Source organism: Chelon labrosus, assembly GCF_963514085.1.
Source record: "Chelon labrosus genome assembly, chromosome: 11".
Taxonomy (NCBI): domain Eukaryota; kingdom Metazoa; phylum Chordata; class Actinopteri; order Mugiliformes; family Mugilidae; genus Chelon; species Chelon labrosus.
In genome coordinates, this window is record NC_140344.1 from 5,224,424 (window position 1) to 5,249,275 (window position 24,852).

Below are 24,852 nucleotides of genomic sequence, written 5' to 3' on the forward strand. Positions count from 1 at the left end.
TTACAACCTTTTTTAACAACACAAACGTGCTTTGCAGAATGAGTACCTGGAAAAAGAACTGAGAAATAAGGAGAGGGATTTGCAAGTCCACAAGACCCAGTTTCAGTTCAAATGTAAGTATGATGTGTGTTCAAATTTGACGTGGACACTTCTACATCTGTGTCACATACATGAACTGTAGATTTTGTTCGTCTGATAACGGTCAAAAGCTGGACAACACATGTGGCTATTATGATATTTCTTTCATTGTTACACATCAGAAGCCACTGCTTCACTGTTGCCTCTCATACTTGTGTGTTGAATCACAGTGGAGGAACTGTCGAAAGAGAAAAGGGAGCTTGAGGCTGCACTGAGAGATGTCCTTCAAGCTATGAGGATGAATCAACAGACCACTCTCTCTGATGGTGCTGCCTCAATTCCTAATTTGGAAAGGTTGGCCGATGTAAGTATGACCCATGCACCAAATCTGACATTAAACAATTATTAGCTTTTAAAGGGTTAAGTTTAATTAATGTTTTTTTTTTGTTTTGACTAGTGACAGGTAAGTCAATTCTCAATGAGTAATTGTATAGCAGTATGTCTGTGAAGGTTCTCAGTCATTCAGGTCATGGTATATCCAAAACCTTTTTAAACCTTTTTTGGATAATTGTATAGCAGGCACATGCATACTTGTAAATGCAATGAGGTGAACATTGATCCAATAGTTTATTTAGCTGGTTGCACTGTAGTATATACAACATCCAGGTAGTTTTTGCTTCGGACTGGTGGCCTTTGATTATTAAAAATATTTTATCACTTTTCTCACCAAGAAAACATTACTTTGGACATTGTACAGGGGAAACCCTGTGTCACTATTTTGTCTTCCTGTTCTGTAAATAACACTACATTAGATTATCTTTACTCGTCAGTCTTTTGACACATTTTTAATTTAAAACCCGTGGAAGCCATTGTTTATTTCAGCTCTCACAGAGGTCCCGACTTATCATCAAAGATCTGAATGAGAAGTTCCTTCTTTCTTCAGGTCACTTGATATTCCTGGTACTTTGCCAGTGTCATTTTTCAAGAAGTCTTACCTGTGTTCTGTTCTCATGGCACAGAGCAAATCAGCATGCCTTGACATTTCTCTGGCTATTCTCACAAACCTGATGTTTAATACTGTAGATTCTGTTTAAGAGCATTTAATCTCACAGAAATGATCTCCTCGGCTCCACATCTGAAATAGACTTAACTATATATAACAAATCTTCAATTTGGGAGCATTATTTTTTTTGTGTTTAAATTCCAATTGAATCAGTTTACACCTTGTAGAGTACTTTTACAAGGGGACAATGGACGTTGTCAGTTGATGAAGCGCAGAGTTTGTCACTTAGCAACTTAATGAACAACAAATGCGGCAAAAGAAAAACTGAGGTCAAATTCAGACTTTTGGATCATGCTACAATAATGTAGCAGGAAGACACATTATGGTCGGGCAAATATTTATTTATTTATTTGATTTTTGATGGCTTTATGGCTTTGATGAAACACACTGACTGATGATGCACTCTCCTGGGATCAGCAGCAAGTCTGTCCAGCACAAGAGGAAGTATCAGAAAGTACCAGGTGCTAGCTACATGCAAATGGAAATATCTGAATCTGGTCAGCAGTATGATTTGGAACAAAAACATACATTGATTTATTTATTATATGGCAGTGTATCAGTGTAGTGCATCCATTTTACTGCCCCATAGCAAAATGCTTCTTGTTCGACAGGCTCTGTCCATATGTTCGTTTTAATCTTTGCTTATTTCCTTTATTGCAGGCTATGGAGGTTAGTGGACCATCTGAGTCAGCCCCGCATCTGAAGTCCCAGGTACATCAGCTGTTGGGGAGGAATGAAGAACTGAGGCAGGAACTGAAATTGGCCCGTGAGGAGGCAACCAGGAGCTTCAGTCAGCTTGCAGGAGCCAAAGAAAAGGTACATTCATATGTGTCAAGATGAAGAGATGGTGTGATCGACTGCTAATGACAGTTGTTTTCATAACTCTTCTGTCAAGTCCTTTTTTTGGCTGTATCTATTCTTTTGGCAAAAAAAACCAAAGCAGCGATTTGTCAAAGGGGGGCACGTTATTCAAGGCTAACTGTATAGTCACAGCTGTGTGTTGCAGCTATTTTTATCAAACCAGCAGAATCATTGTCGTATATGAAAGCTGTTAAGCACAGCAACCGAAACATTTACAGAATTTAGTTTTATAAAGAGAGCGCCATGGCTTTGATGCTGCTTAGCATGTCTAGAACATTTCTGTATTCATTCAGCCTTTTCTGTTTTGTTGTGTGTTGTTTCTGTTCTATATAACAATGGACGGGTCACCAGTCTATCACAGGGCCATAACCAGAACACAGCCAGTAAAATGTTTGTTAGGTGCCTGTGTTTAAAAGGGAGATGTCTTGTCCAATGTTAAAGTCTTTTGTTAAGACAGCTACCTCGTCTTTAATTATTTTTTTCTCTGTTCTTTCACTTGTTTCATCCTTTGCCTGGTTCATTGTGCTCTTGAGCAGAATTATATATTTTAGTTCCTCTTATGACAGTAGATCACAGAAGCACAGGAACTACTTTGATGTACAAATGATGTTTGAGTGAAAGTGAAGTTGATGGATGTGGTTTGAGCACTAATCACAGTAATCCAGTGCCTCTCCAAATGCTAAAGTGTCCCTGGGAAAAATAAAACTCAGAGGGGCTCCTGATGGCAGAAGGAGGGCCTTCATGGTACTTTAGTCACATTGCTGTGTGAGTGTGTGTGAATAATTAACACTACAAAGTGCTTTGAGCACCACTGAGATAAAGAAGCACCATATAAGTGCAGATTATTTATCATTTAGGGGTTTTTTTGTTTTTTTTTAAGAGATTTGTGCTTTGCATGTAATTTCGTCATCTGTGTCTGTCAGGTGAGCCAACTTGAAGGACAGTTGGAGCAGCTCAGGAAGTCAGGCAGCGGTGGAGTCATCATCCGATCTCTGACCCTCCCAGAGGGCCTGGGTCCCAGCAGCACTGAGATCATCAGTTCCCTAAATGAGTACGCTGTTCGACTTCTGCAGGTCAGTGTTGCTTCCTTCTGATGACCTGGATGTAAAAAAAATAAATAAACAAATAATTATGTTTCATTTAATTACTCTTATTTAGGAGCTCAAAAACGAGGAGGAAAAAAGCAAGAAACTGACAGGAACACTGGAAGAATACAAGGATAAGTTTGCAGTTATTAGCCATCAGCAGGGACTCCTATATAAGGAATACCTAAGGTGGGTTGACAAAAGAAGTTCTTCCACATAGCTGGTTTATAACCTTAAGTAGAAAATTTGAAATATTTCCATTGTATTTTTTCTTAGTGAGAAGGCAGAGTGGCAAAAGGAGAAAGAGGCATTGACAGAGATGAAGAACAAGCTGGACGAGCAAAAGCAGGTGGACGATGTTAAAATCCAAGAGTTCAACGTAAGTCAAATGAATGATTAAAGGTTATTAGTGCTTAAAAGACATCAGTGTAAAACTGTAAGGCATTTCCCTGCTGGCTTCACTGTACTTAATTTTTTTCCCTCTGAAAACTTCACGAAAGATCCATTTCATTAGAGAACTTGTCCATTTCACTCATCAGGACCTGCTGGACACGCTTAAGAAGGACCCAGAGGAAATCAGGAAACAGTTAAGCGAAGCGTTTCGCAAGCTAACGGTGTTAAAGGTTAATGAGAAGAAACTGACACGGCGCTACACCACGCTGCTGGAACAGGAACAACACCTCCGCAAGGAAAACAACAAGCTGAGGGATGAGAGCAGCCAGATGCAGACTTCTGTCACGCAGAGGATAGGTTACCTTCAGAGATACAAGGTAGCTAGAAAATAAATCCTCACCCAGAGACTTTGAAACGAAAGTAATAAATTTTATTTCAGTGCCTATTTTCCAAAGGAGAAAGGTTAAAGCTTGGAGTGAATCAGCGCATTCTATCCAAAGATTGTGCATAAAATGAAAGCTGGGGATGTTTTCCCTGGAAAACACCAGAGACTTTTATATTAACTTCTGGGTTTCACATGTTTTATACATCTGGATAAATAATGTACCGCTATTATAATACAAAGCAGCATTATTGAGAAACATGAAGGAAATTTAAGGGGAATACATGAATAAAGAACAGTGAGAAATACTTGGTAGGTTGACTGACCCTTATCCCGTTTTCAGGAAGTAAAATGGGAAGGGCTCTTGTAAAATTCAGGAAATGTATGTAATCTTTTTGGCAACCTGGGCCTCATTCTCATATTTTATGACATTGCAACTGTAGCTGTTAAAGCAAGCATGGGCCAAAATGTGAAGATAATGCTCAGATTGCCAAATGTAGTTGTTTCCTTGAAAAACAAGTCACTCATAAAAGATGCGTTTTGAACTGGGTGTTATTACCACCATACAATGCCTTTTGTCTTCAGGAAATGGCTGCATATAAGATAGCAGCGCTGCAGAAAGCCCTGGATGATAGCGTGCCTTCATCAGACCTGGAGAAGGCGAACAAACAGTACACTGAGCTAACAGTCAAATACAGAGACATGCTACAGAGGGACAGCCGCCTCATACAGAGAACCACCAACCTCGAACAACTGGAGGTATTAGCTCCACCATATGTATGTCTTTGTCTCATCTGGCTGTTGACCAACTCCCCATAACATTTTTTTTTTTCATATTTTCTGTTACAGAGCGAGAATGAGTCTCTCCGAGAACAGATCTCTGCCTTGAGTAAAGAACTGGAGATCACAAAGGAGAAACTTAATACATTAGAGCAAGCATGGGAGAAGTTCGATTCGACTGGTAAACTGAGAATAGTGCTCATTATAGGCAGTTTTTTGTTTCATTTTATTGTTTGTTTTGTTACAATGCCAGTAATCCTACCATACAGCCAAAAAAAAAAATGGATTAGCCCTGACCACACAGTATATCAGCACAGCGCTGACAACACACAGGCTGACAGGGCCATTAAAGGACAAGCTCAGGTTTTTTTTTTTATAAGCTGCCCTTCTGGCTGCCATTCTTGTCAACAAAACATTTGCAGGGACGTGGTGACAGAGGATTCCCACAAGGCCGTACACTGTTTATGTCTGTTGTATGGTGGACTTTCTTCCTGAGCCTTGATCTACTGTTTCGCCCTGCGTGCATGCATTGTTGTGATACAGTAGATGATTATCACACAGCTTGAGTACATTTAGCCTCATTGCAAACACTTATTCTATTTGAGCTGTGGCTTCCCCTGTCATCACAACTTAGTCTCAACAACAAGGATGTTAAGTAAAATGTCATCATGCACAATGTTAATGTTGGCACGTAATGCAGTGAAAACAGTCTGCCACTGACCACAAAGAGAAACAGTCCGTGCTGCACAGTATAACCGGCAGATCTGAATTACATGAAAGTAAATTAGCATGAAACCTTTTTGGTTCTGACCCAGGTTTATAGCTTTGATCCTACACAATAGCACAGTTCAACTTGGCTACAATCCTGGTGTTCCCGGCTCCCACTCTGAATATCAAATTATCTCTTCTTCACTATCAGGAGGGGAAAATGGCATGGGTAAAGCAGACAAAGCTTTTGTCAACAATGAGATGGTATCCACCGCAAGACGAATCACCACTTTGGAGATGAAGGAGCTGAATGAGAGGCAGAGAGCTGAGCATGCCCACAAAATGTACGAACACTTGAGGAACTCCCTCAGGCAGGTGGAGGAGCGCAACGTAGAACTAGAGTCCAAGTTCGCAGAGGTAAGACCAATGAAAACAACAGCTTTTACTGTCATTCTCTTTAGACGTGCTGTTGCTCCAGGGCGCCAATGCTACCACGAGGCCCTGTGGTTCAGCTGGCGGACATTCAGTCTCATAGTAAAGAATTTAATCATTTGGATTGTACAAATCCTTATTCACACTAAAAAGCATTTGTTTTCAGAGATATTAATTTCACTGTCTCAAGATTTGGGTTCATGACTGCTGAAACCCATAACACAGCTCCAAATCATTACCAGTTTAGGTTTCTCTTTTTCACAAAAGAATTTTTTCAATTATTCTAATGCAAGTTGTTTTCCCACTGTGTTTCTTCAGTTAACTAAGATGAATGTAGAGGCCCAGAGGGTGGAGCGGGAGCTGAGAGACGAGCTGGCAGACAGCATCAGCAAAGCTGTGAGCGACGCAGACAGAGCCAGGATTGCAGAGTTGGAGAAGTCAGAGGCTGAGCATCGCATCGAGGTTTCTAAGTACGTTTGACAATGTGCACGCCTCGGGTTGATCATTAATGCTCTCATCATGATCTGTGTGTTTTATTAAAGGCTGCACCCACAATCATAGGAATAAAATCAAGAAGCAGAAATGTAACTGAGGTCATGGAATTGGATTCAAGAATGAAACTGGTTGTCAAAGATAATGTCCTATTCTCATTGTTTTTCTGTTTTACATCAATGTAATGACTTTTCTTTTAACAGTAGGATCAAGATTCATGTCTTTGATGCCTGAATTTTTTCAGCTCTTGTATTGATAACAGTACTATTTTATTAATAACATTTACATATTATTTGTGGACGCCTTTGAGAGCACTCAAGGTCATCTTACAAAAAACAGCAGTATTATTTAGAAGGCTGTTGCTTCACCAGCAACTAAACTAAACATATAGTCAGCATTGTAATGCTTTTAATGTTCCATTAATGACATTTTTAACATCATATGTTTAAATATGTTGTACTTGGATTGACTTACTAAATGTGAGCGTTCCTTTGCTTTTATTGTGTGCATGTATAGCAGTCTGTTAACATTTGCTGTTAGCATTGAATGTGATGTCAACATTAAAGGTATTTGGGCTATTTCTACTGGTAAAAAATAATTTCAAATTAAGTGATATGTGTTTTTTTTCTACAGGCTTCAAGAGGTGTCTGATGTGGCCATGACCCAGGTATCTGCTTTACAGGCCAGGCAGAAGTCCAAAGACAAAGAAGTCGAAGCTTTGAGGAGGCAGATACTGGACTACCAGGTAATTGGGTTGTTTTTGGTTTTCTTTTTTCACACAACGTCACTTGCAGAATCATGTAACCTTCTCCACTTTCTGTTAGTTATCTCTTGGCATGTGGTGCATTGATTGTTTCTAGTATTTTATTCTGACTTCAACAGACAGCATACATATCACAGCAGTTTTCAAATTTTCACATGTTCTGTAGAAAAACAAAGTGAAAACATTTGTTACACTCGTATTATTGCTCTTCCACTGTTTGTATGACTCAGTGTTTTTCATGTCTGGGCACTTCACATCTGGGGTCTGCATCTCTTTCCCTCAGTCACAGTCGGATGAGAAGGCTCTCATTGCTAAGCTCCATCAGCACATTGTAGCTCTGCAGCTCAGTGAGTCAGCTGCTCTGGGAAAACTGGAGGCTACCACTTCTCACATACAGCAGCTGGAGGCCTCCAAGCTGCGTGCTGAACAGCGGCTGGATGCCAGCGAGCGCACGCTGTTTCTCGCCCGCCAGGAGGGCAGAAATCGTTCTAAGCACCTGCGACAGACCATCCAGTCGCTACGTAGGCAATTTGCTGGAGCACTGCCACTTCCCCAGCAGGAAAAGTTCTCTGTGACCATGGTGAACCTGCAGGAGGACCGGGCAAAAGCCCAGGAGGAGAAGAGGAAGGCAGAGGCGGAGAGGAGGAGGGCGGAGGGAAGGGCTGAGGAGCTGGAACTGAAGCTTCGAGGATTGGAGGAGCTCATCTCAACACTAAAGGATGTGAAAGGGGTTCAGAAGGTCAGTTGGTAAAAAGTTGTAGCTAATACAGCGAACATTGGCATTGGAGTTATGGTATGCCTCTTCTGTAGCTTTTGGTTACAAGCCACAGCTTTTACACCTTCCCAGTTTGTGAAATAAAATCGCCAAAGAACTATATAACTATATAGTATATAACTTGAAACAGGTAACTGAGTGGCACAAGAAGATGGAAGAAGCTCGTCTGCAGGAGCTGAGGAAAGGCAGGGAGCTGGTGGTGCAGAAGGAGGAAATCAGGTATCTGAAGAAACTTGTGGAGGAGCAGGAGCGAACCATTTGCTCACTGGAAGAGGATATTGTGCAGCAAAACAACGTGAGGGAAAAACTCTTGGAACTATCTACACACACACTCCGAGATTTGCTCATTTCTGCACGTTGTAAATGTATAGAGAACAGCAGTGTTGCGTACAAAAGCATTACTATGGCATGACTCTTTTACAAAGAGCACTGCAGATATCATAATCCCATGTACTGTATTTAAGTACCTCACTTGATAAGGAAACTGCATGCACAGAAGTGTGTTGGGGTAACGCAGTCTTCTCTTTGCCATTTTAAGCTTCATGAAGAACGCCAGCTCGCATGGGATCAGCGAGAGGTGGAGTTGGAGCGCCAACTGGACAACTATGAGAAGCACCAGAGTGAAATTCTGAGCAGTGCAGAAAACGTAACCCAGTGTTTACAAATTCTGATGATGCAGTAGCTCAAATTAATAAAAAGTAAAACACTAAAATAGCCTGGATTTGCTGCTATTTCTGTTTCTAAAGTCCAGGATTGTTGTTGTTTTTTAGTTAATTACATTTAGATGTCATGCACAATTTATTACATTTGCATGTTATTTATATATTTCTGAATCATGTGGCTACCATGCTAATGACTGTATTTTTGGTCATTTTCAGTTTGAGGAAGGTACAGGATTCCTACCAGACCCTACGCTACCTCTTGCCCACCAGTTAGAGTTTGCTTTGGGTAAAATCAAAGAACATGTCCGCACCATCATGGACACACAGGCCACCTGCAAAAATTTGGACAAGGCATAGTATTACTTCCCTATTCATACGGTCACCATTCCTCATCAATCAAATGCATAGCATTGGTATTATTTTTTGAATTCTTAACTCCTTCCCATGCAGAGGTTGAAAGAGAAAGAAGCAGCTCTGTGGAAGGCTGAACAGAACATCGTGTCCAGAGATAAAGTGATCAATGAGTTGCGTCTCCGGCTCCCAGCTTCGGCCAGCAGAGAACGGCTGCTAGCCGACCTTGCCAAGCACGAAGACGGCCAGTCAGACAGTCAACCTGCCATCAAGCTGGCTCACCAGACTATCAAAGACCTTCAGGGCCGACTTGACAAAAAAGAGGATGTGCTGAAGAAATATCAGAACCAGCTCGGTCAAGCTAGACAGGTATCATGATAAAAGGAGAAATACTCTCAGTTCAATAAGTTGTAGAGGTCTGGATTAGAAAGAACTGTTGTCGCAGTCTGTTGCAGATTTAAGTGTTACTTATGACCGCTACAAATAAAGATTAAGGCAGTAATAGACGTATTCTGGTCCTTTCCTTCAATGGAAGCACCTTTTTGTTATTTTTAACTTTCTTTTTGTTTACTTTCTCTAAATTCTGCTGATACCAGGACCAAGAGGAAATGATAAAGAGACATCAGGAGGAGCTGAAAATGCTGCATCAGAAGCTGGACTTGCACACGGACACCTCCCTGGATCGCTTCAAACAGACAGCAATGGTACTATTGAGTCCATGTCTTTCTTTAACAACAGCTTTTTCCTACTTCTTTATTTGGCTTATGGGCTAAGGCTAATCAATGGAGTCTGCACTGCAGTTTGATGCAATCTTGCCTGACATTTCACAACCACAGTTCATGGAAAATATCCAATTATTCAGCAGAGATTTAAAAAGAAAACATTTGCTAAGCTTCCAAGGATTCAATATGGACATAAAACTCGCCATAAGTCTTCATGAGAGCTTGATGAAATTTGAACCTGTACTTTTCTTGATGCAATGCTAAACATTTTATTTAAACTCCCTCCTTCGCGTCCAGGAATTGATGAAGAAGCCCACAATCAGGGTTCCGACCTCCAAGCACCTGGAGCGTCTGGCTGAGTTAGAGCAGACTGTGGCAGAGCAGGACATTTCTCTCTCCTCCGTCACAGAGAAGCTGAAGCTGACCGCTGCTGAGCTGGAGCGACACAAGACTGCTGTGGAAGCGCATGCTCTGAAACACGCTGACGAGATGTCGAAGTAATTATCCCTCTAAGCCTTTTTCTTTTTTTCTTAATTCCTGTGGCTAGCAATGAAGTTTATATTAAAGTTATATATAAAGGACAATCATTATGTTTACTTTCATTTAGTTATTTCAGCAAGTGTTAAATGGCCTTGTTTTTATATATATAGTGCTATATAAAGCGCTTTTACAGTCATAGACACATCTACCCATTTGCTCATACAAGCACACACACAACAGAGCAACTGGAGGTTCAGTGTCTTGCTCAAGGACACTTCAGCATATGGCACATTCCGCTAACTGTGACTGAAAAATCACCAGCATCAAACAAAAAGAAATCTTTTAACAGGTTCATTTCTTTATAGGCTCGCATTAAGACCAGTGTTCGCACACTAGGAAACACAGCATGTAAAGAGTGACACCATGTAGCACTTTCCTAACCTCAGCTAACAATAGTGATCTTAACAGCATAGGTTTGGGTGTTTTACTCTGCAAGGCTGTGCTGTGGAGAAAGGCTCTGTGAAATTCAGATTAACAGACGAATAACCGTACATTCATGTTGTAACTGTAACACATCCAGTGCTAACGCAACTCTAAGCCCTGCCTAATGCTGATCTCTGCTACTCCTAATGAGTGAAAAGCCACGTAATAACGTACAGGATGTGAATCACGGAGTCAATGTCAGTGCCAGGGAACAAGGTAGCTTTCTACCCTGGAAAAATCCAGGAATATGTTTTCTAATTTAAAGACTTTAAATATAATCGACATGTAGACATCTATATTGACAGTAGCAGATTGAGTCAAACAGGAATCCATATTCTCCGTGTTCTGTTGCGAAGGATCGGGTTTTGATGTTTCACTCAGTGTAAACACCGTGTAGCTTCAGTAAAAAGTGTCAGACAGCACAGGAAGTTCAAGCAAATTGGTTGTTAATGGGTTCAAAGTTCAATAAAAAGCAACTGAAGAAAAGAAGATTAAAGAGGGCTTTCAAGAGTTCACATGCATTTCAGCCTCATGGGTACACAAACTAATGCATGAATGGGAATGGGCAAAACCTCTACTAACTACAAGTCCTCTGTTGAGTTTTAAGGAAAGCTTTAAAAAGCCTCATGACCAGATCATTTATTGCAGAACGCTTATATTGAAATACTTTAGATAGGAAGACAGCTGAAGTTATTTTCACGAAGGGTGATATCAAGTGATGCCTAGGAGTGTCCTCTGTGTGAGAACCATAACCATGCGTGTCACACCCAGCCCAAACATGCAGAACAAACCTGCATGCAAGAAATGTTGCCCTGCTGGTCAAAATGATTTACCAAGCAGGAAAAGTTGCCAAACCTGGCCTTCACAGAAATATTGTCCCATGTCAAAACTGCCTTCTAAACAATGGAGAGTTTTTTTTATACCTAGAAGAAATATCACTCTGCTTGAAGCCTATACTGCCTCGTCTGTCACAAAATCAGTGCCGAACCTGAAATATAGTGTGCAAATATAAAGTTTTATAGCTGTCATCACTCATACTGAACTTGGCTTAAGTTTGTTCCCTCTCTAGTGATATAAGGCATGCAATTTTTTTTTGCTGTGTTTGAGTGTGATTGAAGGATTTCTGTTTGCTGCATGCTAACGTCTGTTACAAGTTATGTTGAATTGTGTGTCATTTTTATTTATGATTACGTCCTTCGTGCAGTGTTGGTGAAAAGGACGGATGCTGGCCACGATTCACAAACTTAGATAAATCAAAAGCCAAACTGTGTGTACAAGGATGTGATACTGGTTATGTCATAAAACTAACAAAGGGCATCTGTTGCAGGCTGGAGGAATATCATGTTGCCCAGGTGAAAGCTCTGACTGCTGAGACTGAGGATCAGAGGAGCCAGATGGCCCAGATGGAGAAGGAGATGAACTACCTCCGAACTGAGCTGGAAGCCCAGAAGGAAGCCAACATCCGCTCCCCCAGCAACACCATGAAAAACCTTGTAGAGCGACTGAAAGCACAGCTCACCCAGAAAGAGAAACAACTCAAGGTTGTTCCTTTTTCTTCAGTTGAGCTTTTGTGCTTTTTAAAGAGTGGGACCTCGTCTCATTTTGGTGACATGAGGAAATGTCCTCTAGTCACAGCTGCCATTTGAATCTAGACTGGGTGTCTTCTCTCGGTTTTAGGTGTGTTTGGCTGACTTGGATGTATTCACACAGTGTATTCTGGTACTGCAACTTGAATGAATACTGCTTTTCAACAATTTAGCTGTGTGACTAAGAGCAGTTTATCTGGATATCTGTTTCCGGACTGATCAGAGTGCTAAAAGCATTTTTAGTTGATGCTTGCATTAGTTGGAAGTTATGCAATGTTTCCCTACAACTTCATACCAAGAATGAGGGTGGAGGAGGAAAGTAGTCCATGCAGTAATGGACGATGGTGTATTAACTGTAAAATGCGGTCTGACCACTAACTTTATCATGTTTATCATAACTGGCACCTTGCTGCTCCCTCTTTCCTCAGGCTCTTAGCAAGGCTCTGTTGGAGCTGCGGGCAGAGATGACATCTGCTGCAGAGCATCAAGTTATAGCAAGTGCTGCACAGAAAGAGGAGAGTCTCAATGTACAGATGCTGGTTGACAGACACACCAAAGACCTGAAGGTGAGACCAAATGTCATCACAGCAAGACCCTGACAAGTATATTTACTTCTTTGATGCTTTTGGACTTCTCATTACATTGTCATCAAGAATAATAATAAATCACTAAACTAATCATTTAAATTGGAGAAACATCTCAAATACCTCTCTTCCAAAGGCACGGGTAGAAGAACTTAATGAAGAACTTCAAGCTGCAAAGGAGTCTGCCAAAGCAGCCAAAGGCCGAGAGAACGCCCTGAAAGAGGAAATAGAGGGACTGAACCAAGACATCCAGAGATGTCAGAAAACGCAGCGACGCCTGCTGGCTGAAAAGGAGGAGCGGGAGCAAGAAATTCAGGAGCTCAAGCAGCAAATCAAGAGGCTCGCCAGTGCACTTCAGGTGAGTATCCCTGCAGGAATCACACGCCAACATATCGGTTTACGTGAAAGCTTGCAAATTAGTTTGACTTTGGCCTGGAGCTTATTGTTGCTGTCGTTTTTACATAAGCAGCAAAGTGATATGCACAACAGCCACATGATACAGCCTTTATCACCATAACATCATGTGGGCAAGTGAGCCAGGCACGACATTCCGACCTTGAAATATGATAAAACATTGCGATGCGAGACATACAAACCCTGTAGGCTTGTCAGCAAATAAAAAAATGATAAACTGAAAAGTGCGCGAAGACCTCAGAGTCTGAGAAGAACAACTTCATGATTCATTTATTCTTCTGGATCTGTGCCACATCACAGTTATATTTAAAGTTAGGGTCCGGATTTATTTCAGATTCAACATATGTACTTAACACAACTTCATGTTTTTACAAATTGAGTGACTTGTTGTTTTGTTTTTCTTATTGACATCCACCGTTACTATTTTTAAGACCTCTTGGAAGGTAGTTCTGATATGGGACAATATTTCTATTGATCAGAATCAACCAGAACCAGATGGGAAGGGGCCAACCCTCGAGAATCTGCAGAAGAAGATCAGAAGGCTGGAGTCTGACTTGGAGAAAAGAGGGGAATTAAAAATCGTCAAAGATGATCACGGAAAGGTTGGAACATTACCTCTATATTTGTGGTAGTGCAACAACCAGTAGTGCTTTGAATGTTCCGTGTTTCCTGGCAGTGTGGACATTTGGTGAAAAAAAAAAAAACAATACAGAGCTGTCAGCATTGTTCTGTAAACAGAGACAGTATCAATAAATCCCTGTTGCCCTCTGATGGCCAAAAAATAATTGCTTAAAGAAGCAGATTTTTTTGTTGATCTGTCATCTGTATTCTATTTCAACCAGCCCTTTGCTCTTTCTATTTCTGCACTTACAGTATATGAAGTAGATGTATTTGGAGATGGCAAAACAATCGATACACCTAAGACTTTCTGCTAACAGTTTAACCAAGGCTCTTTGTGTGACTGCCATTTTACCATGTTCTTATTATTATGTCGGACAGAGCAAAGAAGAAATTGTGCGGTGGGAGGAGGGAAAGAAATGGCAGACCAGGATCGAGAAGGTGAAGAATTCACTGAAGGAGAAGGAACGAGAGAATGAGTCCCTGTCAAAACAGTTCAGCACTCTTAAAGATCTCTATGCCAGGTCAGTGGGTACATCATACTCACACACTGTCACAAACTGTCTCAGCTCTTGTTCGTTGACAGTAATTACTTCACCTTCCTGTTTTCTAACCAAAACACAGACATGATATCCAGTCATTTTCAGATATTTCGTGAAAAACATTTGTTGTATCTCTCTTTGTGCCATCACGTATATATTACGTACTAATATTAACAGAAAATCATTTGGAAATCAGTAGACACAAATAATTGATCTTGACTGTCAGGAAATTATCCACACGGTGACAGAAGTCTGCGTCCTTTCCGTGTTTATCATGTGTGCAGACTTGAACAAGAGAAGGGCGCACTGCAGAAAAAGCTGAAGGCTCGAGGTGTGACTGCTGATCAGGTGGTGGGAGTGCGATCTACTGAAATGGAAAAGGAGATGGAGGAGTTGAAGAAGAAGAACTCTGAGCTGGAGACACAAATCCTCACCATAAAGTATCTATCAGCCTTTTGTTCTGCTTTGAAAGAAACCATTATTTAACAAGAAGAATGTGCATAATAATAATAACAATACAATACAACTGAAATTAATGAAAAACATTTTATTTAGCTGAAATTTACCAGAAGAAAATGATAATTTAAAAAATATGTTGTTGTTATAAAGCTAACTAAATTAAAAAAATCCACTCCGGATACTAACTGACACCAAAATGAATTCAAAACAAATATAAAAAAGTGCATAAATAATCATTTGCTTCACAAAAGGTTATAAAACCGCATAACAAACGCTCTAAATAAATCACTAAACACATAAAAACAACTTTGCAAGTCAAGTATTGCAATAACAAGCAGTAATTAAACAGCAGTGTTTCATTTCAGGACATTATTGGAAAAACCTGTACAGCTAAGACTAATCATATTCAGAGATACAAGAGTTGTGGGCTTTAGTTTCTCTTATATTATTCACTTTTAAAACGTGGAGCTGAAGCCAATCAGGAGAAAGTGTTGGACTAGTCCCAGATCCACATATGAGAACGATTTTTATGAATGCACCTGCGATTCTGTGATTTCTGGGGCACCGCCACAGGGCGCCTTGTTCGACCAAATGTGCAGCAGAAGCTGATTTGAATGTGGATGCTAAATGTGAGAAGGAAGAATCTGTTAGCAATGTTGGGCTTGGGCTTGGGCGATAACAATGTGGCAGGTAAACCAGTGTGGAACAGTAAAATAAGTTAAGTAGAATTGAATCATACTTTGTATGTATTCAATTGCACTTTTCCTTGAAAGGGCTAACATTTCCTGCTCAAGAAGCAGGGCAGCCAGAGTTTCATTGACAACATGCCATTCTGGCCCCGTTGAATTTTGGCTGAATGTATCCCTTGGAAAGCGTTGATCCAAGCCCATGCCAGGTTTGACTGTTGTGACCTTCGGGCAGCTAGGGGGGAGGGGTGTCAGTTGGGTGGAGTCTGTTGGTGAATGAAAGGCAGGCAGTTCAGGGGCCATTTATACACTGCCAACGCTCCTTAGCATGTGTAACAACACACTAGCAGTGTAACAATGGAGCGAGAAAACCTCAGCTAGGAAATCATTAAGACCAGCACTTATGACACCGTAAGGAATTTAACACATTTAACACTAAGTGATTTAACAATGGAGAGAAAAGTACTCAAATCCAAACAAACCAGAACCTGAATGCTGAGAGGTTAGCAAAGAAGGGATAATTTTATGTAAATATGATAAACAAGCCTAAAGTAAGTGGCCAAAAAAGCAAATTCTGAATTATTATTAAATTAAAATTTCAAACCTGAAACTAGATTTTTCTACAGAATGCATGATAATAAAATGAATTCTGTAAAGTGACCATGCCCTACGACATGCCAGCGCTGATTAACTGCGCCAACACTGGACAAGAACCAGGCTCCTGCTATGTTATTCTCTAATCTGTTGTACTCCTCCCAAGTCTCTATAAATACACCAAACACACACTGCGACGTATAACGTTAAGTAATGCAAAGACTAAGACTGTGGTTTCCAAACGCACAGACAGCACCAGGCTTTACCTCGTGATGACGCCATGGAGAATCTGATGCTGAGGAACCGCTCCCTGGAGGAGAGGCTCCACTCCTTAGAGAGTCAGATATCCAAAGAACCTCCATCAAGACCCTCTGTAAGTGATTATTTAGAACAACAAATGCATTAGAAAAATTTATCACCTGTTGAGTTGTTCCATCAGTTAAACGTTTATTTAAAAAAAAAATGCTTCCAGCTGTTAAAACTTGCAAGTTTTCCTTAGTTTTGGACTGAGGAGTTGACTTGAATTCAAAATGAAAAAAAAAGTCAGGAACTATTTTAATTCCTCATTTCAGTTATATGTCAAACAAATTCCCTTTCTCTGGATACTTTTTTTGGCAATTTAGGAAGTGCTGTTTTCCCATGTTTTATATAACAGTAAACTGATTGTCATAGGCTTTTGGTTGCCAGTTGGTTCGGTGATGCAGATTGATGGGCATTTTGCGCAAATGGAAGAACAGTTTATTTAAATGTTTTTCCTCAGATGTAGTGATATGTGGTGTAGTAGCAAAGAGCTGGAGTTAATGTATTTAACACAACCTCCTGTTGTACAAAGCTGTAGCACTGTTTCAGCTTTTTGTTTGACATGACTCTGATCTGCTTTAAAGAGTCAAAGGCGTTTTTGTCTCTGTATTCATCATTCTTTACTCTCTTTCTTCATGTATTTCATTCTTCACTGGATTTAATTTCATGTGAAGAGAAAAAGCATATCCTCCCAGGCTCTGAGGGGGATTTGTTCTCTTACTTTTGATGTTGAAGAGGGGTCATGCGACGGGAATGCAACATCCTATCCTGTGGAGTCTTCCGGCCGCTCCCCCAGCCCCGAAACTGCTGGGGACACAGTTGGCCATCAGAGGGAGCCAAAGCAAAGCCAGGCAGATAGAGAAACACAAACCAGCTTTGCGGCAGCAGAGGATGTTTGCTCTGAGCCACAGCGATCAAGCCCTGGTGTAAGAGAAAACATAACGTATGACAGAACAGATGTGACAGCAGAAGAAGACGACGGTACTAATCATGCTGAAGAAGATGAGAGGCAAACAGCAGCAGATGTATTAGAAAGTTCACAAGACGTCTCTGGCTCTGAAGTCGAGGCGGCTGAAGAAAAGGAAGAATCGCAGACCACAAAACTAAGTGAGCTGGAGCCTGATGAGCTGTCAGAAAGACAAGGATCACCCTCTGCACCAGAGGCAGAGACAGGCAACGAAATAACTGAAACACTGAACGAAGCATGTGTTGGTGACCTAGATGGTCAAGATACAGTCAATGATGATGTGGGGATAATGATGGATGAGCCTCCAAAGCCTCAGGAACAAGCTGGGCTTAAAGATGAAGAGGCTGAGACTACAAAGGAGGCAACAGAGGACGATAACCTGGAACAGTCAGAGCCAGATGTTGACTCCTTCACCGTACTGAGCAAACACACAAAGAGGTTAATCAGTAGAAAAGGGGATGATCGAAAACGAGACAGCAGGTCTCTTAAATATCTGAAGGTACATCAGGCTTCCTTGGTTACCCTGCAGGGTGGTAGTGCTTTGTGGTAGAGCTGAAGTCAGGCAAATTCTGTGAGTAGGAAGTGGCTTCATAGTGTGTTGGTGCCTTCCTCCCCTGCTCTGTCATGGACTTCAAGGTGTCCATCAGTTGAGCATTAGTAGAAAAAGTTCGTGACCCCCAAGCACAAGGACCTTTTGTTTAAAGCTGATATCTCCCTCCACATCTGTTAATGTTAATGACACCTTTTACTTCTGGCTTATTCTGTGCCTCTGCTGTCCTCTAGACTTCAGGACGAGGCACTGGCACTCCATCGCAGAGAGACCCGGACCTCCAAAAAGAAAACCTCAAGCTGGCTTCAGAGAACCTGGAGCTGCGTTTTCAGCTGGAGCAGACCAACAGAGACCTACCAAGACTTAAGGTACATACATCCCAAACTGAGAGAAACCGGTTACGTAGTTTGCTGATTTTAATACAAATTGCATGTGGACGCAAGTTAAGTGTAATTTATAATATCGCTGACAAGCACAGATAGTTCTCCTTTGTTCAGGCTCATACACACCATCTACTTCTACTGATATGTCTTCTCTATCTTCTGTGCTGCAGTGATTTTAGTGAAACTAACTGTAGATCCACATTTATTAACTTGATTTTGTTACTCTTGGAATGATCCAGACTAGCCTTTCTCCTTCTGTTTACAGTCTCGCTAAGCTAAGCTAACCTAGTTGTTCGAAACTCCTGTGCACAGGATTCACACTGACTGGCGACAGCTTATTTTAGGAAAATATCTACAACTGTAGATAAATTGATCACAAGACTATTTTATTAAAACACTCAAATATGCAGAAACACGAAAAGAACAGCAAACAACCTGTCTCCACAACAAAACAATTTTTCCAAGTCATAAAAAACAATGCACTTACATTAACAACTCGGGAGGCAGGAATAGACACACTCTGCTGAATAAAAGAACAATCTGTAGCACTGTCCGCGGGATCACCCACGGGGTCATCCGCGGTATCACCGGCCTCACCGAGGTTGGTTGAAGGTGCGGGTGATGCCGCCGATGGACAGACTGTCACTGTCTCAGTCGAGGCACCCTGCTGTGGGTGAGCCGGTGAAGTGGAGGCATCTGCCGGGTAGCTGTCCCGCTCTTCATTGTCGCTGATGTTGCGGTGAGATGTGGTGAAAAAGCAGGAGATATTAGGGATGCTCTGTCGGACTTGTGCTTGTCTTTTATCCCGCTCCTGTTTTACTTTTAATTTAGAGGCTCCACTCTCCCAGCGCTTTAACTTCATTTCCATGTTGCTCCTTTTAAATTGTACAATCTACAACTGTGTAGATTCAAATTTCGCGGTCATCTGTCATCTGTTTTTTTTTTTTCAACTGTCATCTATGTGTGTACGTGTTTACGTGTGTACGGCCCCATTATCATCGCCCGGACAAAGACAGCAAAACAAACACTCAGTAATATTTTTATTTGCAAATAATTCGGGTAGGCTATAAATTTATAACTCATCACACAGTTAATGAGATCTACTCAAAAAAAAAAAGCTCGAAGCTCGAGGCTCCCGGGCCGCATCCCAGACGGCCCGGTTCAGGATCCGGGCTTGGGCTTGGGCACGTCTCATGTCCTATGGTTGGAAAACAAGACATTTACAAAACACACGGAAATAATTAACTTTTGCTTTAATGAAAGGTGATTTACTTCCCCCTAAAGTCTCCACATTATAAGTTTTAATGCAAATGCAGCAAAAATGCGTTTAACCTCATGAACTTCAGAATCAGTATATTGATTTGTACAAGAGCAACGTGTGTTTTTGCCAAGAGGGTGTTACATGATTCTATCCAGTTTCTCTTTTTTCACAGAATCAAGTTGCAGACCTTAAAGAGATGTGCAGTGCACTGAAAAAGGAAAAGGCAGAGGTAGATAAAAAGCTGGCTCAAATACGTGGAGTAAGTCCAACTATGGTCATCTGTTTTCTTAATGTACACATGATTATTTTCCCAGAAATGACAAAACACAAAAGTAACTAATCATAAATGGTATACATAACTACATATGAGGTAAAGAAATGACTGACCTCCTGTTCCAATACATGATTTGTAATGTGTTCCTGATCAGACTGGTCACAGTGGCAAAACCGTGCCTGAACTGGAGAAGACCATTGGGTTGATGAAGAAGGTGGTGGAGAGGGTGCAGAGGGAAAATGAAACACTGAAGAAATCCAGCGCAAATCAAGACAAGGTCGCTGCCTTGGAGCGAGAAAATGAAAAATTAAAGGTTGAGCATCGCCTTGTCTCAAACATTACGTCCATGTTGGGCGAGTTTAGCTTAGCTCCTTTGTTCTGTTGCTAAAGATAACACCGTGCTGTTGTTTCCTCCAGGCTGACTGTGAGACCCTGAAGAGTGAAAGCGAAGCCAAGCTCAGTTCAAAACTTGAGTCGAAAACCAAAGGACTGGAGAAAATAGTGATGGAAAATGAACGCCTACGCAAGGAGAATAAAAGGGTAACCACATTTATGGCAGAGCAGTGCCAGAATTATTTCCATTCCAAATCCCAATAACCAGACTTTTACTGTGTAAATTAATCCCCTTAAAATCTAACTATTAACACATGTTACATTCTGAATAAGCTTTGCTAGTATGTTCCCAAATAATCACTAGAAGACCATCTCTCATAAATAAGAACAGAAAATGAGTTGTAAAATGTTAAACAATATTCATGTGGTCTTGTTTATTCACCGTATCCATGGAAACAACACAGCCATAAAAGTGTTTTTCCTTTCCTCCCTCAGAACAGATACTATGCGTTTTTTCTGACTACTCAGAAACGTTCAGACGAGCTTCATATTTGGTTATTTGGGATGTTACATATACAGTTCAATAGAAGTTCAACGTCACTAACCAGATCAGTCGCTGTTTTTGGTAGAAGCGATATTTCTACATGGCTAATATGTATGTGTAGTAGAGTAACAGAAAACCAACAGACCCAACAGTCGTGACATGCATGCTGCTGATTCTTTGTAGTTGAATCATTAATTGAAAGCGGCATGTTCAAAATAATATCAGTGTGGAGTTCAATTTGTGAGGTCATTCATTCTGTGAAAAAACAGGTGGCTCTTATTTAAGGACAAAGGCATGCTGGTTATAGAGCAGTTCTCTCTGAACATCTGAGTAAAATTGGTCATTCCAGACATTGCTCAGAAGAACAGCGCACTTTGATCAAAAAGTTGATTAAAGAGGAGAAAACATATAAAGAAGTGTAGAAAATGATAGGCTGCTAAGCTAAAGTGCTCTCATATGCTTTAAAATGGCAACTAAAACCAGAAAGACCTGGAAGACTCCGCCAGTGAGTCCAGGGAGATCGAAGAAGGTCTGTGAGTACCAGTTACCAGTACCTGAGTACTGCAACTATTAGAAGGCACCTATGTGAAGCCAGGCTATCAGCAACAAGCCCCTGCAGATTCCTATTGTTGCAAAAACGACCTGTGCTGAAGAGGTTACAATCTACCAAAGAACACACTGTCTGGCCTAAAGAGAAATAACGCAACATTTTGTGGGCTGATGAAAGCAAGACTGTTCTTTTTGGGTCTAGGGGCTGCAGACAGTTTGTCAGACGACCCCCCAAACACTGAATTCAAGTTACAGTACATTGAAGCATGGTGGCGCAAGCATCATGATACGGAGATGTTTCTTGTACTGTGGTGTCTGGCCTTGCATACCGGGGATCATGGATCAGTTTGAATACATCATAATACTTGAAGAGGTCATGTTGCCCTTGAAATGGGTGTTTCAACAAGACAACAACACCAGACTCACGCAGAAAGTGAGCAGCATCTTGGTTCCAGAGCAACAGGATTAATGTTATTAAGTGGCCAGTCCCCGGACCTTAATCCAATAGCAAACGTGTGGGGTGAGAATCAAAAATGCTGTTTCTCAGCCAAAACCAAGAAATGCAGAGGAATTGTGGTATGTAGTCCAGTGGTCCTGGGCTGGAATACCTGTTCACAGGTGCCAGAAGTTGGCTGACTCCACGCAACTAAGATGTGAAGTAGTTCTCAGAAACAGTGGTTATACAACTAAATATTATTTCAGTGATTCACAGGAAAGCTAAATCTTTAAACATTTTCCAGTTTACACAGTAAATGTTATATGCTACACATCATTTCTTGCTTTCAAGCACATCAGGCTCGCTCTGGCCTGTGCTGTAAACACACTGAAAACCTAATTTTTCTCTAAGACAGATCGAGTCGGTGGTCTGGAAACACAAATATTTTCCCCACACTTTCCAGACATGGACATTGCTAAACTCAAATATTTCATCTCTGTTATCTCACTTGGATGTGTATGTTTCACATGGGAACAGGAAATAGAGGCAGCAGAGAGGCTGAGAGTGACCAAGGCCAGTCTCGAAGTGACCAACGAGAAGCTCGAGACAGAGCTGGAGGAAACTAAGGGGAGGCTGCAGGCAGCTCTATCCAGACCAATCACAGAGGGAGCGGACAGTAAGACCTGGAGGTCCTCTGTGGTAACCAGGTAGCTGAGTCGATTTGTTTCAATAAGTGGTTTGAAAACAAAAGCTAAATCACTATCAAAATGCACCAATCAGCAGTTGACAAAGCATTATTCAGGAAGTTTATGAATAACTCAGTTAACATACTAGTCGACTTTAATCTGCAGAATGTTTGAGAACAAGATGAAGGAGCTAGAGAAGGAGCTTTCTCAGAAGACCTCCAGCCTCTCTGAACTCAAACAACAGCTGAAGGACATGAGAGAGCGTGAGGAGAGAGCTCAGACGAGCATCCGACAGCTTGAAGATCAGGTACACTCTAATAACAGGAGTCAGGAACACACTAATTCACTGTTTAACTGGAGGAGAACGTTCAACTAATTGCCGTTGGTTTTCCATCTCAGCCGCCAGGCATGATGCCTGGAATCTTTAAGATTTGTGATTTTTCCTTTGGGTTTGTGTCAAAAATGGACCAACAGGCAGAAGGATTAACAGAGCTTCTCAAGTTACAAGCTTCAAACGATAACGTGGCTTTGTTCAGTCACGCTTGACATTTAAAGAGGGGGTGTAATAGAAAATAAATGTCAAATTTACCTGTCAGGAGCCTCTGTGACTAGTTAATTGGCTTTGATGCGTAAAATCACCTCTAAGAAGTCGTCATAGATTGCCTTTAATGTCGTAGCACACAGCTGCTTGTGACTAAAACGTTCTCAACATCTTGAAGAGTGCCAAATCAGCCTTAAAGCCGATAATTGTCGCTCTGGGGTTTGTAATTTCACAGGTTGACATGTTAAAAGGGTTTCCTACTGCTGCCAAGACCGATGCAGGACTCACCAAGGAGTTCCAGGCACTCAAGTACGTTAAACTATGTACACGGAAATGGTGATGATACATAATAGTATGGCTTAAGTTCTCTGTGTCCCTGTTTTGTTTATTTTGTAAATCCCAGTGACTACCACTGTTTATCAAGCAAACAGTTCATGCAAGTTTTCTAATTTGGTCAAGTTGACCAGACTAGCATTTATTTCCATCAACATCTTAACTTGCCTGTTGTTTATCGTAAGGCGGGTCAACACTGAGCTGGAGAAGCAGAATGCAGAACTGAAACGAAGGATCAACGAGTACACTGAGCGATACGGTGAGACGTCTTCTAAACTAGGTGAGAACACCGATACACTTTATTTTTTTTTTTCTACAATTTGGGAGTTCTTGTTGCACCACTGTCATTTATTTCAAATATTGTAGGTGGCATGGTTCATTGTCAATTAGTCTGTCGCTGGTTTTCTGAGTAGTTTACTAAACTTTTCATAGTTTACCACTAAATAATAATCATTACTTCCATGATTTAACTTTTATTCAAATATGTTCTCATAGTAACGCATTTTAACATGAAATCTGAGAATGAACACACCATTTCAAACTAACACTGTTCATCACAACAGTTAAGATTTATTAAGCTAGACCTAAGTAGAAAGGATGTATACTATGTACTTCCATATACACTGACAATTCAATGTTCTGCTGGGAAACTTTTGGACCTGGCATTCATGTGGATGTTACTTAGACATGTAGCACCCACCTAGACCAGACCAGGCCCCCCCACCCCATAGCAATGACACTCCTTGATGGCAGCAGCCATCCCCAGCAGGATGCAGCCTGACACAGGCGCACAGACAAAAAAGGTTTAGGAACAACTAAAAAAACATGAAGAACAGCACACGGTGTTGACCTGGCCTCCAGATTCACTAGATCCCAAACTGATCAAGTATCTGTGGGATGATCCACAGAGGCCCCTCCCCTCAACCCAAAGCTCCCCACTAACAACATTCTGTTGCCAGACACCACAGGACACCCTAAGAAGGCCCATGTCCATTCTCTGATGAGTCACAACTGTTTTGGAGGCACAAAGAGAGACCTACACAATATTAGGAAGGTGGTCATAATGTTATGCCTGATCTGTATATTTGCATACATACTGATGACTACTATTTCATTTGATTTTAATTTTAATTGCAGCTTACAATGTTAATGGAAAAGTAGTTGTTAATCTAGTTTATATGCTCAGAAACAAACTGCTTACAACTTGTAAATGCACTGAGAAGCAGTGTTACTATACCATGCTACCATACAAGCAACAGTAACATAGGAAGTTGGGACTTGGCAAAGTGTGGGAATCTTCTGGTTGTTAGGCAGCAGACCAATCAGAAGGCCAGCAAACGTGTTTAAGGAATCGATTATGTTGGCACGATGCCTAATGATGAAGTTGACAAAATAACTTAATATGTTTGTTATTAATGACTGTAGTCATTTGAGTTATCACGTGTTTTATTCAGATTATGGGAAGCTTAAGAACCTTCTGCAGGCAGCTGAAAAGGAGAAAACCAAACTCCAAACCGAGGTCACAAAGCTGAAGAAGGAACTGGAGAACTTTGATCCAACGTTTTTTGAAGAGATTGAGGACTTGAAATACAACTACAACTTGGAGGTGAAGAAGAACATTCTGCTGGAGGAGCAGCTGAAGAAGGTGTGTGATCGGTTTGGCGTAAAGCCTGAAATGGCCAGTGTGTCCATCAGTTAACTC

At 41.1% G+C, this 24,852-nt stretch overlaps 1 protein-coding gene across 1 annotated transcript in view; it reads left to right on the forward strand.

The window, feature by feature from the left end:
• cep290 (centrosomal protein 290) overlaps nucleotides 1-24,850 on the forward strand; it is a 33,208-nt gene extending 8,358 nt beyond the window's left edge. Inside the window, exons 18-53 of the mRNA XM_084555244.1 lie at nucleotides 38-113; nucleotides 309-442; nucleotides 1,802-1,957; nucleotides 2,926-3,075; nucleotides 3,161-3,276; nucleotides 3,364-3,466; nucleotides 3,627-3,857; nucleotides 4,448-4,621; nucleotides 4,712-4,823; nucleotides 5,562-5,767; nucleotides 6,101-6,252; nucleotides 6,908-7,019; nucleotides 7,321-7,776; nucleotides 7,943-8,107; nucleotides 8,351-8,458; nucleotides 8,691-8,825; nucleotides 8,925-9,194; nucleotides 9,422-9,529; nucleotides 9,845-10,044; nucleotides 11,838-12,051; nucleotides 12,525-12,662; nucleotides 12,817-13,038; nucleotides 13,574-13,696; nucleotides 14,094-14,236; nucleotides 14,539-14,694; nucleotides 16,243-16,366; nucleotides 16,968-17,759; nucleotides 18,044-18,178; nucleotides 19,627-19,713; nucleotides 19,883-20,041; nucleotides 20,146-20,268; nucleotides 22,128-22,297; nucleotides 22,442-22,583; nucleotides 23,053-23,126; nucleotides 23,336-23,430; nucleotides 24,605-24,850. Of these exons, the coding sequence (XP_084411370.1) occupies nucleotides 38-113; nucleotides 309-442; nucleotides 1,802-1,957; nucleotides 2,926-3,075; nucleotides 3,161-3,276; nucleotides 3,364-3,466; nucleotides 3,627-3,857; nucleotides 4,448-4,621; nucleotides 4,712-4,823; nucleotides 5,562-5,767; nucleotides 6,101-6,252; nucleotides 6,908-7,019; nucleotides 7,321-7,776; nucleotides 7,943-8,107; nucleotides 8,351-8,458; nucleotides 8,691-8,825; nucleotides 8,925-9,194; nucleotides 9,422-9,529; nucleotides 9,845-10,044; nucleotides 11,838-12,051; nucleotides 12,525-12,662; nucleotides 12,817-13,038; nucleotides 13,574-13,696; nucleotides 14,094-14,236; nucleotides 14,539-14,694; nucleotides 16,243-16,366; nucleotides 16,968-17,759; nucleotides 18,044-18,178; nucleotides 19,627-19,713; nucleotides 19,883-20,041; nucleotides 20,146-20,268; nucleotides 22,128-22,297; nucleotides 22,442-22,583; nucleotides 23,053-23,126; nucleotides 23,336-23,430; nucleotides 24,605-24,849 (6,306 nt within the window). The 3' untranslated portion in view covers nucleotide 24,850. The remainder of the gene's footprint in view (nucleotides 1-37; nucleotides 114-308; nucleotides 443-1,801; nucleotides 1,958-2,925; nucleotides 3,076-3,160; nucleotides 3,277-3,363; nucleotides 3,467-3,626; nucleotides 3,858-4,447; nucleotides 4,622-4,711; nucleotides 4,824-5,561; nucleotides 5,768-6,100; nucleotides 6,253-6,907; nucleotides 7,020-7,320; nucleotides 7,777-7,942; nucleotides 8,108-8,350; nucleotides 8,459-8,690; nucleotides 8,826-8,924; nucleotides 9,195-9,421; nucleotides 9,530-9,844; nucleotides 10,045-11,837; nucleotides 12,052-12,524; nucleotides 12,663-12,816; nucleotides 13,039-13,573; nucleotides 13,697-14,093; nucleotides 14,237-14,538; nucleotides 14,695-16,242; nucleotides 16,367-16,967; nucleotides 17,760-18,043; nucleotides 18,179-19,626; nucleotides 19,714-19,882; nucleotides 20,042-20,145; nucleotides 20,269-22,127; nucleotides 22,298-22,441; nucleotides 22,584-23,052; nucleotides 23,127-23,335; nucleotides 23,431-24,604) is intronic.
• Nucleotides 24,851-24,852: the final 2 nt, after the last annotated feature.